The 15,551-nt window shown below is 44.8% G+C and overlaps 1 protein-coding gene across 4 annotated transcripts in view; it reads right to left on the bottom strand.

Moving 5' to 3' along the window:
• Positions 1-15,551, bottom strand: part of LOC134349770 (presenilin-1-like) — a 137,599-nt gene that overhangs the window by 7,728 nt on the left and 114,320 nt on the right. For all 4 annotated transcript variants that reach the window (XM_063054641.1, XM_063054632.1, XM_063054622.1 and 1 more), the window contains 2 exons: positions 4,190-4,288; positions 4,022-4,108 (listed from right to left, as the gene is read on the bottom strand). In XM_063054641.1, coding sequence (XP_062910711.1) covers positions 4,022-4,108; positions 4,190-4,288 — 186 coding nt within the window. The remainder of the gene's footprint in view (positions 1-4,021; positions 4,109-4,189; positions 4,289-15,551) is intronic.

The following is a 15,551-nucleotide window of genomic DNA, read 5'->3' as shown; positions in this document are numbered from 1 at the left end:
GTTGGGCAGCATCTGTGGAAACGATCAGTCAACGTTTCCGGCCGGAATCCTTCGTCAGGACTGGAAAGGGAAGGGGCAGAGGCCCTTTAAAGAAGGTGGGGGGGGTGGGTGAGAAGGAGAATGCTGCTAGGAAAGGTGAAGAAGGAATAGGGGAAAGCACAATGGGTAGTAGAAGGAGGCGGAACCATGAGAGAGGTAGTCGGCAGCTGGGGGAGGGGGCAGAGTGAAACTGGGATAGGGGAAGGGAGGGGGAGGGAATTACTGGAAGTTGGAGAATTCTATGTTCATACCAAGGGGCTGGAGACTACCCAGACGGTATATGAAGTGTTGCTCCTCCAACCTGAGTTTGGCCTTATCACAGCAGTAGAGGAGGCCATGTATGGACATATCCGAATGGGAATGTGAAGCAGAGTTGAAGTGGGTGGCAACCGGGAGATCTTGTCTGTTGTGGCGGACGGAGCAGAGGTGCTCGACGAAGCGGTCCCCCAATCTGCGTCGGGTCTCACCGATGTAGAGGAGGCTGCACCGGGAACACTGGATGCAATAGATGACCCCAACAGACTCACAAGTGAAGTTAAACGCAAACAACAGGAATTCTGCAGATGCTGGAAATTCAAGCAACACACATCAAAGTTGCTGGTGAACGCAGCAGGCCAGGCAGCATCTGTAGGAAGAGGTGCAGTCGACGTTTCAGGCCGAGACCCTTCGTCAGGTCTCGGCCTGAAACGTCGACTGCACCTCTTCCTACAGATGCTGCCTGGCCTGCTGCGTTCACCAGCAACTTTGATGTGTATCACAAGTGAAGTGTTGCCTCACCTGGAAGGACTGTTTGGGGCCCGGAATGGTGGCAAGAGAGGAGGTGTAGGGACAGGTGTAGCACTTACGCTTACAGGGATAAGTGCCGGGTGAGAGATCCATGGGGAGGGACGTGTGGACCAGGGAGTCGGGGAGGGAATGATCCCTGCGGAAAGCGGAGAGGGGTAGAGAGGGAAAGATGTGCTTAGTGGTGGGGTCCTGTTGAAGGTGGCGGAAGTTGCGGAGGATAATGTGCTGGATCCGGAGGCTGGTGGGGTGGTAGGTGAAGGACAAGGGGAACTCTGTCCCTGTTGTGGTGACGGGAGGATGGGGTGAGGGCCGAAGTGCAGGAAATGGAGGAGATGCGGGTGAGGGCATCATTGATGACGGCAGAAGGGAAACCATGATCCTTAAAGAAAGAGGATATTTGAGATGTCCTGGAACGGAAAGCCTCATCCTGGGAGCAGATGCGGCGGAGACGGAGGAACTGGGAATAGGGAATAGCATTTTTGCATGTGGCAGGGTGAGAAGAGGTATAGTCGAGGTAGTTATCAGAGTCAGTGGGCTTATAGAAGATGTCAGTGGACAGTCTGTCTCCAGAGATGGAGACCGAGAGATCGAGAAAGGGGAGAGAAATGTCCAAGATAGACCAAGTGAATTTGAGGGCTGGGTGGAAGTTAGAAGCAAAGTCGATATGGGCACTCGCATGGGCCCCAGCTATGCCTGCCTCTACATTGGTTATGTGGAACAGTCTATGCTCCAAACCTATACTGGTACTGCTCCCCAACTTTTCCTTCGCTACATTGACGACTACATTGGTGCTGCTTCCTGCACCCATGCTGAGCTCGTCAATTTCATTGACTTTGCTTCTAACTTCCACCCAGCCCTCAAATTCACTTGGTCTATCTCAGACACTTCTCTCCTCTTTCTCGATCTCTCGGTCTCCATCTCTGGAGACAGACTATCCACTGACATCTTCTATAAGCCCACTGACTCTCATAACTACCTCGACCATATCTCTTCCCACCCTGCCACATGCAAATATGCTATTCCCTATTCCCAGTTCCTCCGTCTCCACTGCATCTGCTCCCAGGATGAGGCTTTTCATTCCAGGACATCTCAAATGTCCTCTTTCTTTAAGGATCGTGGTTTCCCTTCTGCCGTCATCAATGATGCCCTCACCCTCCATTTCCTGCACTTCGGCCCTCACTCCATCCTCCTTTCCGCAGGGTTCGTTCTCTCTGCGACTCCCTGGACCACACGTCCCTCCCCACAGATCTCCCACGCGGCACTTATCCCTGTAAGCGCAAGTACTACACCTGTCCCTACACCTCCTCTCTTGCAACCATTCAGGACCCCAAACAGTCCTTCCAGGTGAGGCAACACTTCACTTGTGAGTCTGTTGGGGTCATCTGTTGCATCCGGTGTTCCCGGTGCGGCCTCCTCTACATCGGTGAAACCCAACGCAGATTGGGGGACTGCTTCGTCGAGCACCTCCGCTCCGTCCGCCACAACAGACAGCATCTCCCAGTAGCCACCCACTCCAACTCTGCTTCACATTCCCATTCAGATATGTCCATACATGGCCTCCTCTACTGCCATGATGAGGCTAAACTCAGGTTGGAGGAGCAATACCTCATATACCGTCTGGGTAGTCTCCAGCTCCTGGGTATGAACACTGAATTCTCCAACTTCCAGTAATTCCCTTCCCCTATCCCATTTTCACACTGCCCCCTCCCCCAGCTGCCTATCACCTCCCTCATGGTTCCGCCTCCTTCTACTACTCATTGTGCTTCCCCCTATTCCTTCTTCACCTTTCCTGCCTGTCCCGCCCCCCGCTTCCCCTCCCCCACCCCTTTATCTTTCCCCTTACTAGTTTTTCATCTGGAACCTTCCAGCCTTCTCCTTCCCACCCTCCCCCACCTTCTTTATAGGGTCTCTGCCCCTTCCCTCTTCAGTCCCGACGAAGGGTTCCAGCCCGAAATGTTGACTGATCATTTCCACGGATGCTGCCTGACCTGCTGACTTCCTCCAGTGTGTTGTGAGTGACAGTATAAGTTTCCCCTCAGGTTCTCCTTAAATATTTCATCCTTCACCCTTAACCCATGACCTCTAGTTCTAATCTCACCCAACTTCAGTGGATAAAGCCCATTTGCATTTATCTCATCTATACTCATAATTTTGTAGATGTCTATCAAATCTGCTCTTATTCTCCTATGCAGCAGTGAGTAAAGTCCTAATCAATTCAACCTTTCCATATAACTCAAGTCCTGGCAACATCCTTGTAAGTTTTCTCTGTGTTCTTTCAATCTGATTGCCATCTTTCCTGTAGGTTGATGATCCGAACTGCACACAATACTCCAAATTAGGCCTCACCGATATATTATACAACTTCAATACAACTTTTCAACTCTTGTACGCAATACTTTGATTTATGAAGGTCAATGTGTCAGAACCGCTCTTTAGGATCCTATCTAGCTTTGATGCCACTTTCAGGGAATTATGGATCTGTATTCCCAGATCTCTCTATTCTATGGCCCTCCTCAATGATATTGTGTACATCCTACCCTGCTTTGTCCTCCCAAAGTGCAACACATCACACTTGCAGTATCTGCATTAAATTCCATCTGCCATATTTCAGACCATCCTTCCAGCCAGTACAGATCCTGCTGCAGGCTTTGATAGCTTTCCTCACTGTCCACAATGCCCACAGTCTTGGGGTCATCTGCAAATTTGCAGATCCAGTTTACATTATCATCTAGATTGCTGGTATAGATGACAAACAATGGACGTAGCACTGGTCCTGTAACAGTTAATGGTGCTCCCCTCAATAAGGGGAGGCAGTGACTTCAAGAGGTTCTGTTGAAGTGGGTGCATTTTGCAGAAAGAACACCACTATAGTCACAGTGCACTAGGGTGCAGGGAATGAACATTTTGGGTGATGGATGGGGTGCCAATCAAAATGGGCTGCTGTATCCTGGATGGTGTCTGGCTTCTTGAGATTTCTTAGAGCAGTACAGGCTAGTGAAGATTATTCCATCACAATCCTGACTTGTGCCTAATGGAAGATGGAAGGCCTTGGGGCATCAGGTTGGTCACACACTGCACCTTAACCCATCTAGCAGTCACAATATTTACATGGGGAGTCCAGTTGAGTGCTTTATATACTTTTACTCCATTTTAATTCAATGTTCTGTATAAAGTTTAACATATAAACTATACTCACTGTGAGCTTCAGAACCAGAATCATTAGATGGGTCTATCTTGGCCTCTGGATCAACATCTGCCATGTTAACCAGCCATACCATCGTTGCTACAGGAGGCCAAATAGGAGAGTTAAACAGGTGTACTGAGACTTTCAGCTAAGGAACCAAACATAAAGAACTCTACTTACAGGAATAGATCAGAGCTGGAAATATTGGCTCATTTCTTTCTTGGGCAGTTTCCACGAGAATGCGCAATGGGCCTTTTGGGCACAGAACTGCCACCAGATCTGAAAATCATACACAGCACTCATTATAAACTTTGCATCATCAGTACTTACAGAAGTAGAGTTAACAGGAAATGGCAAAATGAATTACAAGTTTTACACTCAAACCACAGTTGACAATCCACCATGTTTGAATAAGTAATACTGAAGTAAAAGGAAAATGCAGCAATTTCACCATCAGAGGCTTTAATCCTGATTGACAAGGGGTTCCAACTCAAGATAACCAAGTCAGTAAGAAGACAGGGGCACGTGCGGCAACCAAAGAGTGTGAGCCTAGCAATTATGATAGCATGCTTATAGTAAAAGGGCAGATAGATACAATTTAAACAGTGGTCCTATTTCAATGCACAGAGCTTACAGGTAAACTGGGCATCGATTGCCTCTATTGAATAGGATATTGTGTCCATAACTGAAACAAAGCTAAGAGAAGGGCAAGACTGGCAGCTCAATATTCCTTTAGGTGTGACGGAGGAACAGATAAAAGTGGATGAGGTGTTGCTTTTTTTGATAAGGGAGGACATATAAGCAGTGTTTAGAGAAGATATTCTAGAAGGATCATGTAACAAGGCCATTAGGGTAGAACTTAGAAATACAGAAGAGATGGTAATCTTGGTAGTGCTATACTGGGGCTGCCCCCAAATAGTCTGTGGGAACTTCAGGTGCAGATGCGTCAAGAAATTGAGAGGAAGGATGCGGATGCTTTAGAGAGCGGAATTACTAAGATGCTGCCTGGACTAGAGGGGAAATAAACTTGAGCAAGCTAGGGCTTTTCTTTGGAGCAAAGGAGAATGAGAGATGACGAGACAAAGGTGTAAAAGATGATAAGAGGCATATATAGAGTGGACAGCTAGAGACTTTTTCCCCAGGACTGAAATGGCTAATACAAAGGGCATAATTGTAAGATAAGTTGTTGGAAAATATAATTGTCAGAGTCAAATTCTTTACGCAGAGAGTGGTGAGTGCGTGGAACACCCTGCCAAGTGTTATAAGTGTTAAGAGCATTTAAGAAACTCTTAAGCAATGTTCTCTCTAAGGCGTGCACATATGCACGTACACACATCTTTTGCTACTAACACACAAAGGAATTTAAACTGTGCACAAAATTCTTTGTCGAATTTGCAAATGGTGAGATATTTGGAAACTTAAATTTTTAAAGTGTCATTTAGCAAGCAACTCACATATGAACAGTGTGCAAAAAGCTCTTAAGTTCTTATTGACAGTGTTTTGCTAACACTTGAAATGAATACCCCTATTTCTTCAGCGATTTGAACGGGGCACGACTGCACAAAGCGTAGAGGTCAGCCAGTGAGAACAGCAAGAAGAGCTTAGAAAGAAGACAGATTTATACAGCAGGCATCAGAGTAGAGGGAGACAGAGTAGGAAGGCTTTGGCTCAACGGGGCTTCAGCAATAAAGGGTCGAGGCGAGGTAGGTTATCTGTGTAGAATACAGACAGAAAGTACGTGTGTGAGGCTGGTTTTCTGTGCTCAGCGTCAGGTGTGGGAGGTCCTGGAGACTCTCAGCCTCCTGGACGGCCACATCTGCACCAAGTGCATCGAGCTGCAGCTTCTTAGGGACCGTGTTAGAGAACTGGAGATGCAGCTCGATGACCTTAGTCTGGTCAGGGAGAGTGAGGAGGTGATAGAGAGGAGCTATAGGCAGGTGGTCACTCCGGGGCCTGGGGAGACAGTTAAGTGGGTTAACAGTCAGGAGAAGGAAGGGCAAGAGGCAGATGCTAGAAAGTACCCCAGTGGCTGTCTCCCTTAACAAGAAGTACTCCTGTTTTGAGTACTGTTGGGGGGGGGGAATGATCTACCTGGGGGAAGCAACAGTGGTCGCACCTCTGGCACAAAGTCTGGCCCTGTGGTTCAGAAGGGTAGGGAAAAGAAGAGGATGGCAGCAGTGATAGGGGACTCTATAGTTCAGTGGGACAGACAGGCGATTCTGTGGACGCAGGAAAGAAACACGGATGGTAGTTTGCCTTCCAGGTGCCAGGGTCCGAGATTTTTCTGATCGCGTCCACAGTATCTTGAAGTGGGAAGGAGAACAGCCAAAGGTCGTGGTACATATTAGTACCGCCATAGGTAGGAAAAGGCAGGAGGTCTGAAAGCAGACTACAGGGAGTTAGGAAGAAAGTTGAGAAGCAGGACCACAAAGGTAGTCATCTCGGGATCACTGCCTGTGCCACGTGACAATACGTATAGGAATTGAATGAGATGGAGGATAAATGTGTGGCTGAGGGATTGGAGCAGGGGGCAGGTGTGACCTGTACAAAAAGGATGGGTTGCACTTGAATCCCGGGGGACCAACATCCTGATGGGGAGGTTTGCTAAGGCTACTGGGGAGAGTTTAAACTAGAATTGCTGGGGGGGGTGGGAACCGAACTGAAGTGACGGAGAAAAGGGAGGTTGGCTCACAAATAGAGAAAGCTGGGAGACAGTGCGAAAGGGAGGATAGGCAGGTGATAGAGAAGAGATGAGCTCAGACCGATGGTCTGAGATGTGTCTATTTTAATGCGAGGAGTATTATGAATAAAGCGCATGAGCTTAGAGCATAGATCAGCACTTAGAGCTATGATGTTGTAGCCATTACAGAGACCTGGATGGTGCAGGGGCAGGAATAGCTAGATCAAGTGCCACACTTTAGATGTTTCAGAAGGGAAGGGAGGGAGGCAAAAGAGGTCGGGATATGGCACTGTTGATCAGAGAGCGCATCACGGCTGCAGAAAAGGGGGAAGTCATGGAGGGGTTGTCTACGGAGTCTCTGTGGGTAGAAGTTCGGAATAGGAAGGGGTCAATACTGAGTGTTTTATTATAGACCACCTAATAATAACAGGGACATCGAGGAGCAGATAGGGAGATAGATTCTGCAAAGGTATAATAATAACAGGGTTGCTGTGGTAGGAGATTTTAATTTCCCAAATATTGATTGGCATCTCCCTAGAATGAGGGGATTAGATGAGGTGGAGTTTGTTAGGTGTATTCAAGAAGGTTTCTTGACACAATATGTAGATAAACCTCCAAGAGGGGAGGCTGTACTTGATAAGGTATTGGGAAATGAACCTGGTCAGGTGTCAGGTCTCTTAGTGGGAGAGCATTTTGGAGATAGTGATCACAATTCTATCTCCCTTACACAATTCTATCTCATTGGAGAGGGATAGAAATGGACAAGTTAGGGAAATGTTTAATTGAAGTAAGGGGAAATATGAGGCTATCAGGTAGGAACTATGAAGCATAAATTGGAAACAGATGTTCTTAGGGAAATGTACGGAAGAAATGTGGCAAATATTCAGGGGATATTTGCGTGGGGTTCTGCACAGGTATGTTCCAATGAGACAGGGAAAGGATGGTAGGGTACAGGAACTATGGTGTACAAAGGCTGTTGTAAGTCTCATCAAGAAGAAAAGAAGTGCTTACGAAAGGTTCAAAAAAACTAGGTAATAACTAGGCAATGGGGTGACCCATTGGGGCACCCTTTGAGAGAAGGGTAGTGCAGTCTGATGTGACCAGAATGAACATTCAAATTTTCCTGAATGCTATTGCTATGTCTTTGATTTAGAAATTAAAGAAGAAAAACAGCTTATTAAAGAAGAAAGATGCATAGCAAGACAAATATGTGACCAGAATGAACATTAAATATCCCATGAAGTAAATTTGAAGGAATCGGGCTTGCTGGGTCGGGTCTGGAATTAAATGTCCGATGTAATGATAGATTTGGCCTTGAATAATCACAGAAGGATTCCATCGATTCCTAGTTGGAATGACTTCTTTGGCACCAAAGGATGTCATTTGGAAGAAGCAACTGTATTGTCTGATGTTCTTCCTGAACTCGTTTGTACAGCAATAAGTTCATCATTGCTGTACAAATTAGGTAGAGGCTGCAAATTGCCTATCCTGACCTTTCCTTTCATACAGCAGAAATGTGTGGTTTCTCCAGTGAACAGGAAGGCACGACAGTGAGGGCATACTCTGGTCATCGAACCAACATCAGCAGAAATGTGACGGCATCTGAGTCGTGCATTTTACCTTACTCTTTCTGTCGAGGTACTGTCGAAAGCGGCCATGGCCGTCTTCAGCAACCCTCGCAATAATTACTGTGCCGCATATTCTCGAGTTGATCTTTCCTTCTCTCCTCCGTCTCTACCTCTCTCCTCCTTCTCTGCCTGTTTTTGTCATTCTGAAGACGCGCAGCCCTTTCATCCTTCGTCTCTTCATCTCTTCTACCATTTGTTCTTTCTCTCTGATCCTGGAGTTGTGTGGCCCTGGCCTGATTGGATTCTTGTTCTCTCCTTCGTCTGTGCCTATTGTTGTCATTTTGGAGACATGCATGCCTGTCCTCCTCTGTCTCGCCTTCTCTCATCTTTTTTGTCCTGACTCTTTGATCCTGGAGTCGTGCAGCCCTGGCCTCATCCGATTGTTGTTCTCTCCCTCTCCTTGCCACTTCCCAACGACGTTTGGCGTCATCTCTTGACCATAATGTCCCCCTTCCCTTTCCATGCGGCATAATTAGGCAATCCTTATATTTTTACCCTAATGCTTGATAGAAGCTAGGAAGCAGTAACACCAAAGCCTCCAAGATGCTGAGTCTGGCCGTGCGCATGCATCGGGCTGTGGCGTCACGGTCTCCACGGAAGGTGGAAGCGGGTCTGTGAGCATCGTGAGGCACCACTGAGGCTGGCCGTGCGCATGCGTTGGGTTGTAGCGTCCTGATTTCCATGATGGCTAATCAGGTCTCAGGTGAAAGGCAGCCTGTTGATTTTTGGTGAGTGAGCAATTTTATACGAATATATAACCCTGAACTTTGCCTGCATTCTGTAAGTTAGAGTATTTTAATTCGACTTAGCCAAAAAAAGTGCCGCTGTAATGCAGTGTTTGCGCTAATTGGCGGTCACAGACAGAGCATGAGAGCTTTAGTAGTAAATAGATAGAGATCAAGAAGATTATAAGGCTAGCAGGAAGGAGTTTAAGAATAAAATTAGGAGAGCCAGAAGGGACAATAAGAAGGCCTTGGTGGACAGGAAAACCCCAAGGCATTCTGCAAGTATGTGAAGAGCAAGAGGATAAGACCTGAGAGAATAGGACTAATCAAGTGTGACAGTGGAAAAGTGTGCATGGGACCCGAGGAGAAAGCAGAGGTACTTAATGAATACTTGGCTTCAGTATTCACTACGGAAAAGGATCTTGGCGATTGTAGGGATGACTTGCAGTGGACTGAAAAGCTTGAGCAGGTAGATATTAAGGAAGAGGATGTGCTGGAGCTTTTGGAAAGTATCAAGTTGGATAAGTCACCGGGACCAGACAGGATGTACCCCAAGCTACTGTGGGAAGCGAGGGAAGAGATTACTGAGCCTCTGGCGATGATCTTTGCATCAATGAGGGCGGGAAAGGTTCCGAAGGATTGGAGGGTTGCAGATGTTGTTCCCTTATTCAAGAAAGGGAGTAGAGATAGCCCAGGAAATTATAGGCCAGTGAGTCTTACTTCAGTGGTTGGTAAGTTAATGGAGAAGATCCTGAGAGGCAGGATTTATGAACATTTGTAGAGGCATAATATGATTAGGAATAGTCAGCATGGCTTTGTCAAAGGCGAGTCGTGCCTTACCAGCCTGATTGAATTTTTTGAGGATGCGACTAAACACATTGATGAAGGTAGAGCCATAGATGTAGTGTATATGGATTTCAGCAAGACATTTGACAAGGTACACCATGCAAGGCTTATTGAGAAAGTAAGGAGGCATGAGATCCAAGGGGACATTGCCTTGTGGATCAAGAACTGGCTTGCCCACAGAAGGCAAAGAGTAGTTGTAGATGGGTCATTTTCTGCATGGAGCTCGGTGACCAGTGGTGTGCCTCAGAAATCTGTTCTGGGATTTGTGATTTTTATAAATGACTTGGATGAGGAAGTGGAGGGATGAGTTAGTAAGTTTGCTGATGACACAAAGGCTGGAGGTGTTGCGGATAGTGTAGAGGGGTGTCAGAGGTTACAGCGGGACATTGATAGGATGCAAAACTGGGCTGAGAAGTGGCAGATGGAGTTCAACCCAGGTAAGTGTGAAGTGGTTCATTTTGGTAGGTCAAATATGATGGCATAATATAGTATTAATGGTAAGACTCTTGGCAGTGTGGAGGTTCAGAGGGATCTTGTGGTCCTAGTCCATAGGACACTCAAAGCTGCTGCACAGGTTGACTCTGGGGTTAAGAAGGCATACGGTGCATTGCACTTCATCAACCGTGGGATTGAGTTTAAGAGCCGAGAGGTAATGTTGCAGCTCTATCGGACCCTGGTCAGACCCCACTTGGAGTACTGTGCTCAATTCTGGTCACCTCACTACAGGAAGGATGTGGAAACCAACGAAAGGGTGCAGAGGAGATTTACAAAGATGTTGCCTGGATTGGGGAGCAGGCCTTATGAGAATAGGTTGAGTGAATGCCGCCTTTTCTCCTTGGAGTGATAGAGGATGAGAGGTGACCTGACAGAGGTGTACAAGATAATGAGAGGCATTGACCGTGTGGATAGTCAGAGGCTTTTTCCCAGGGCTGAAATGGCTAGCACGAGAGGGCATAGCCTTAAGGTGCTTCTAAGAGGAGATGTCAGGGGTAAGTTTTTTTATGCAGAGAGTGCGTGGAATGGACTGCTGGCGGCAGTAGTGGTGGCGGAAATGATAGGGTCTTTTAAGAGACTCCAGGATAGATACATGGAGCTTAGAAAAATAGAGGACTATGGGTAAGCCTAGGTATTTCTAAGGTCAGGACATGTTCGGCACAGCTTTGTGGGGCAAAGGGCCTGTATTGTGCTGTAGGCTTTCTATATTTCCATATATAAAATTCAGTGCACACATATTGTCACTGGGCAAAAAATTGCACAGCACAAGATTTTTGCGCACACTGGTCATTACAGATTAGAGAGAACATTGCTCTTAAGGTAAGCACATGGATGATAGGAAAAATGAAGGGCTATGTAGGAGGGAAGGGTTAGATTAATTTTACAGTAGTTTAAAAGGTCAGTACAACATCGTGGGCCTAAGGTCCTGTACTAGGCTGTGGTGTTCTATGTCCTAAATTGCACGTATGTGAGAAGAGGAGGGTAGTGCTACTTGGGGATTTCAATTTTCCTGGTATTGACTGGGCCACCCAAAGGGTAAAGGACCTAGATGGAACAGAATTTGTATGGTGTATCCAAGACGGTCTCCTCCTTATAGAGGAACCTGCTTAAAATGAGCAATACTGAACCTCCTGTTAGGGAAAGAAGCTGGCCAAGTAACTGAAATGGCAGATGGAAAGCATTTTGGGTCCAGTGATCACAATTCTGTTAGTTTCAATATAGTTTTGGAAAAAGAACAGCTCTGCAGGTTAAGGTCCTGAACTTGAGCCAGGCCAATTTTGAGAGAATTAGGAAGGATCTAGCTGAGGTCTGAGGTCAATTTTTATAGATGCGCCATAGAAAGCATTCTTCTAGGGTGCATCACAACCTGGTATGGAAGTTGTCCTGTCTGATAGGAGTTGGGGGTCATCAAGGGAATGGCAGCGTAAGGAAAAGGTCTCTTGGCCAAAAAGAAGGTAAACTGCCCGAAAATCGAATTTAGACGAATACTTAATATTGTATAAATATATTAATAAAAGGGGCAAGGATGATGTCTAAGAACAAGATTAAAAAGTCTGCTCCGAAGGCTGATAAACATAAAGAGACGCAGCAAGGCGACGGGCCTAGCTCCCCCACGGCAAGCCAGGACGGAGATAATGAGCAGGAATCGGTGACTCTGTCTTTGATTCTCGAAGAGATTCGCGAGTTCAGACAAGAATTCAACAAACAGCTGGAGGATATTAAAGGAGAAATGGTAAAAACTAACTCGAGGATAGATGAAGCCGAAGCGAGGATTGTTGGAAATGAAGAGAAGCTACAAAACGCCGAGGAAGTGATAGCAGAAATGCTAAAGCTACAAGAGCAGCTCCAGTGGAAACTAATAGATCAAGAAGGCCGCTCAAGAAGGGAAAATGTGAGGATTTACGGAGTTCCCGAAGGAACTGAGGGTAAACCCGGATTGATGATTCCCTTCGTGGAGAAGCTGCTTAGAGAGAACCTTGATATACCGGCCGCAAAAGACCTACAGATAGAAAGGGCTCACCGTGCGTTGGCACCACAGCCTCCGGCAGGCGCCCAGCCCAGATCAATTCTGGTCAGATTTCTCAGTTACAGAACAAAGGAAGAGGTGCTTAAATGGGCATGGCAAAAGAAAGTTTTCATGTGGAGCAACTGTAAAATCAGTTTAGACCACGATTACGCACCGGGGATTCTTGTCAGACGGAAGGAATATGCGGAAACACGGGGGGTCCTGAAGGAAAACAACATCAGATTTCAGACCCTGTATCCAGCTCGGCTGAAAGTCTTTTACGATGAAGGGACAAAAACTTACGCTACGGTGGAGGAGGCAACGTTGGACCTGGTGGACCGGGGACTACCTATTAATCACCCAACCGGAGTCGCTACTGGAGAGGATTCGTCAGAAGTCGTGACAGTTAGTGGGGCGAGGACGCTCCACACGAACCAGAGTGTCAAACTACAAGGAAAAGCTGCAAATATTCAGACGCGAATGTACAGAGAATACAGACTAAATAAGAGAAATGACTGAAAAGAGCAATTCGGACTTAAGGGTAAAATGAAAGCTGGTATCTGAAAATAAACTAGACGGAATAACTTGAATGATAGCAATATGGTTGAGACATAAATAGGAGAAAATTCTCTATGATTATTCAAACTGCGGAGGGCCTTCTAACACAGGGTGAAGATAGAGGTTATCCCTCTGAACTGAGGTGGGTCGGTGCTCACGCCTCACTGTGGGAAGTCGGGAAAAATTTTCAAATGTTATACGTTCAAAAATGTCTAGGGTGTGGTTATATGTATTGGTTTACTGTGGAGAAGGGATTGCTTACTGTTTGGTTAGAAAAGGAGAGTGTTTTTTTTCTACTAGAGAAAAATGCAAATTGAATTGGTAAAAATAATTTCCTATAATGTTAATGGGGTTTTGAATCCAATTAAAAGAAATAAGATTATGTCTAAATTGAAAAAAGAGAGGGCACAAATAGCTTTCCTCCAGGAAACACATATGAGCCAATCTGAACATGGAAAATTAAAAAGAATGGGCTTTAAGCATGTATTTTATTCATCATATAAATTGAGCCACAAAAGAGGGGTAGCTACTTTAATATCAAGTACTCTTAATTATGAACATATTTCAGAGACTAAAGACAAAGATGGAAGATTTGTAAAAATTACAGGAAGAATAGAAGGTACAGAAATAACACTGCTGAATGTTTATGCTCCTCCAGGTAGTGAATGGTCATTTTATAGACACATTTTTGACCTAATGGTCAGTTCTCAAGGGGTGGTAATTTGTGGAGGGGACTTTAATATTAGATTAAATCCTATATTAGATTCTTCAAGAATAGTTACTCAGAATAAACCTCTGACTCGGAAAATGAATTTATTGATGGAGGAGTTGGGAATTATAGATGTGTGGAGGGAATTACACCCCACTAGTAAAGATTATACACATTACTCTTTCCCTCATTCAGCCTATTCAAGGATAGACTATTTCTTTATCTTTAATACAGATAGACTCAGGATAAAAAAACTGTAATATTGCAACAATTGATCTGTCAGATCATAGCTCAGTCTCTATGTCTCTAATCCTGGAAAGCAGAATGAGGAAAACACTATGGAGGTTAAACTCAGATATACTCAATAACCCGAAAGTAATGGAGAGATTAAGGGGAGAAATCAAAGAATACCTAGACCTTAATGACACGGGAGAAACATCACCAGTGATCTTATGGGATACATTGAAAGCTGTACTGAGAGGGAAAATTATTTCCATTACCACTCACATGAAAAAAATCAATACAGAAAAATTAGCAGATCTTCAAGGAAAACTAAAACAACTTCAAGTTGTAGATAGCAACAAAAGTAATTCAAATTTAAAACAGGAAATTAGGAAATTGCAAAGTGAAATTGACGATATTTATACGTTGGAAACTCAAAGAAATTTTCTTTACCTGAGACAAAAGAATTATGAAGTAGGAGGTAAATCAGCTAGTTTACTAGCATATAAGTTACGAAAACAACAAGCAGACAATACAATTCATAAAATAAAGAATCCAAAGACAAAGCTTGTGAAGAGTACAATAGGGAAAATTCAAGAGACATATTATCGAGAGCTGTACTCCCAACCCCGGGCCTCCAATGAACCCTATATAGACAGTTTATTGAATTCTTTAGATCTACCTAAACTTACAGATTTACAAAATGAAAGTCTATTAGAACCAGTAACTGCCAAAGAACTGAATGTGGCCATCTCTAGGTTAAAGGCTGGAAAGTCCCCGGGTTCAGATGGGTTTACCTCAGAGTGGTACAAATCCCTGAAGTCACAATTAGCCCCATTACTACTTAACACCTTTAATTGGATCTTACAGAGAAGAGAAACTCCACCTTCCTGGAGAGAAGCGATTATTTCAGTTATTCCTAAAGAGGGTAAAGATAAATTAGAATGTGGCAATTATCGGCCAATTAGTGTTCTTAATTTAGATTACGAACTATTTACATCTATATTAGCGCGCAGATTGGAAAAGCTCTTACCTGGCCTAATCCACTTAGACCAGACTGGATTTATTCAACAAAGACAAACACAGGACAACATAAGGAGAACTCTACACATATTAGAACAGGTTAATAAGAACGAGACAGAGACAATCGTAGTAGGATAAGACGCTGAGAAAGCTTTTGATTCGGTTAGTTGGGCATTCCTATACAGAGTGTTAGGAAGATTCGGCTTTCAAGAAAAGTTTATTAAAGTAATCCAGACTCTATATGACAGCCCTACAGCTCGAATTAAGATAAATGGGGACCTCTCTGACTCCTTTATTTTAGAGAGAGGCACTAGACAGGGATGCCCAATTTCTCCTCTCCTTTTCGCGCTGTATATTGAACCGCTTGCCCAACTATAAGACAGAGCGAAATCGTAAAAGGTATCAAGGTGGCAGGGATTGAACAGAAAGTGGCGTTATTCGCAGATGATGTTTTAGTCTATCTCAGTGAACCAGAAAAATCATTTATAGGATTGTTTATATTGTTGGATGACTTTGGGAAAATATCAGGTTATAAAATAAATGTAAAGAAAACTCAGGTTATGTCCCTAAATTATACACCATCCAAAAAATTGCAGGATACATATGATCTTAAGTGGGAAGCTAAATCATTAAAATATTTAGGAATAACCC

The sequence above is a fragment of the Mobula hypostoma genome, chromosome 1 (genome assembly GCF_963921235.1).
Source record: "Mobula hypostoma chromosome 1, sMobHyp1.1, whole genome shotgun sequence".
NCBI classification, from domain to species: Eukaryota; Metazoa; Chordata; class Chondrichthyes; order Myliobatiformes; family Myliobatidae; genus Mobula; species Mobula hypostoma.
This window is presented reverse-complemented; position numbering and strand designations above follow the sequence as displayed.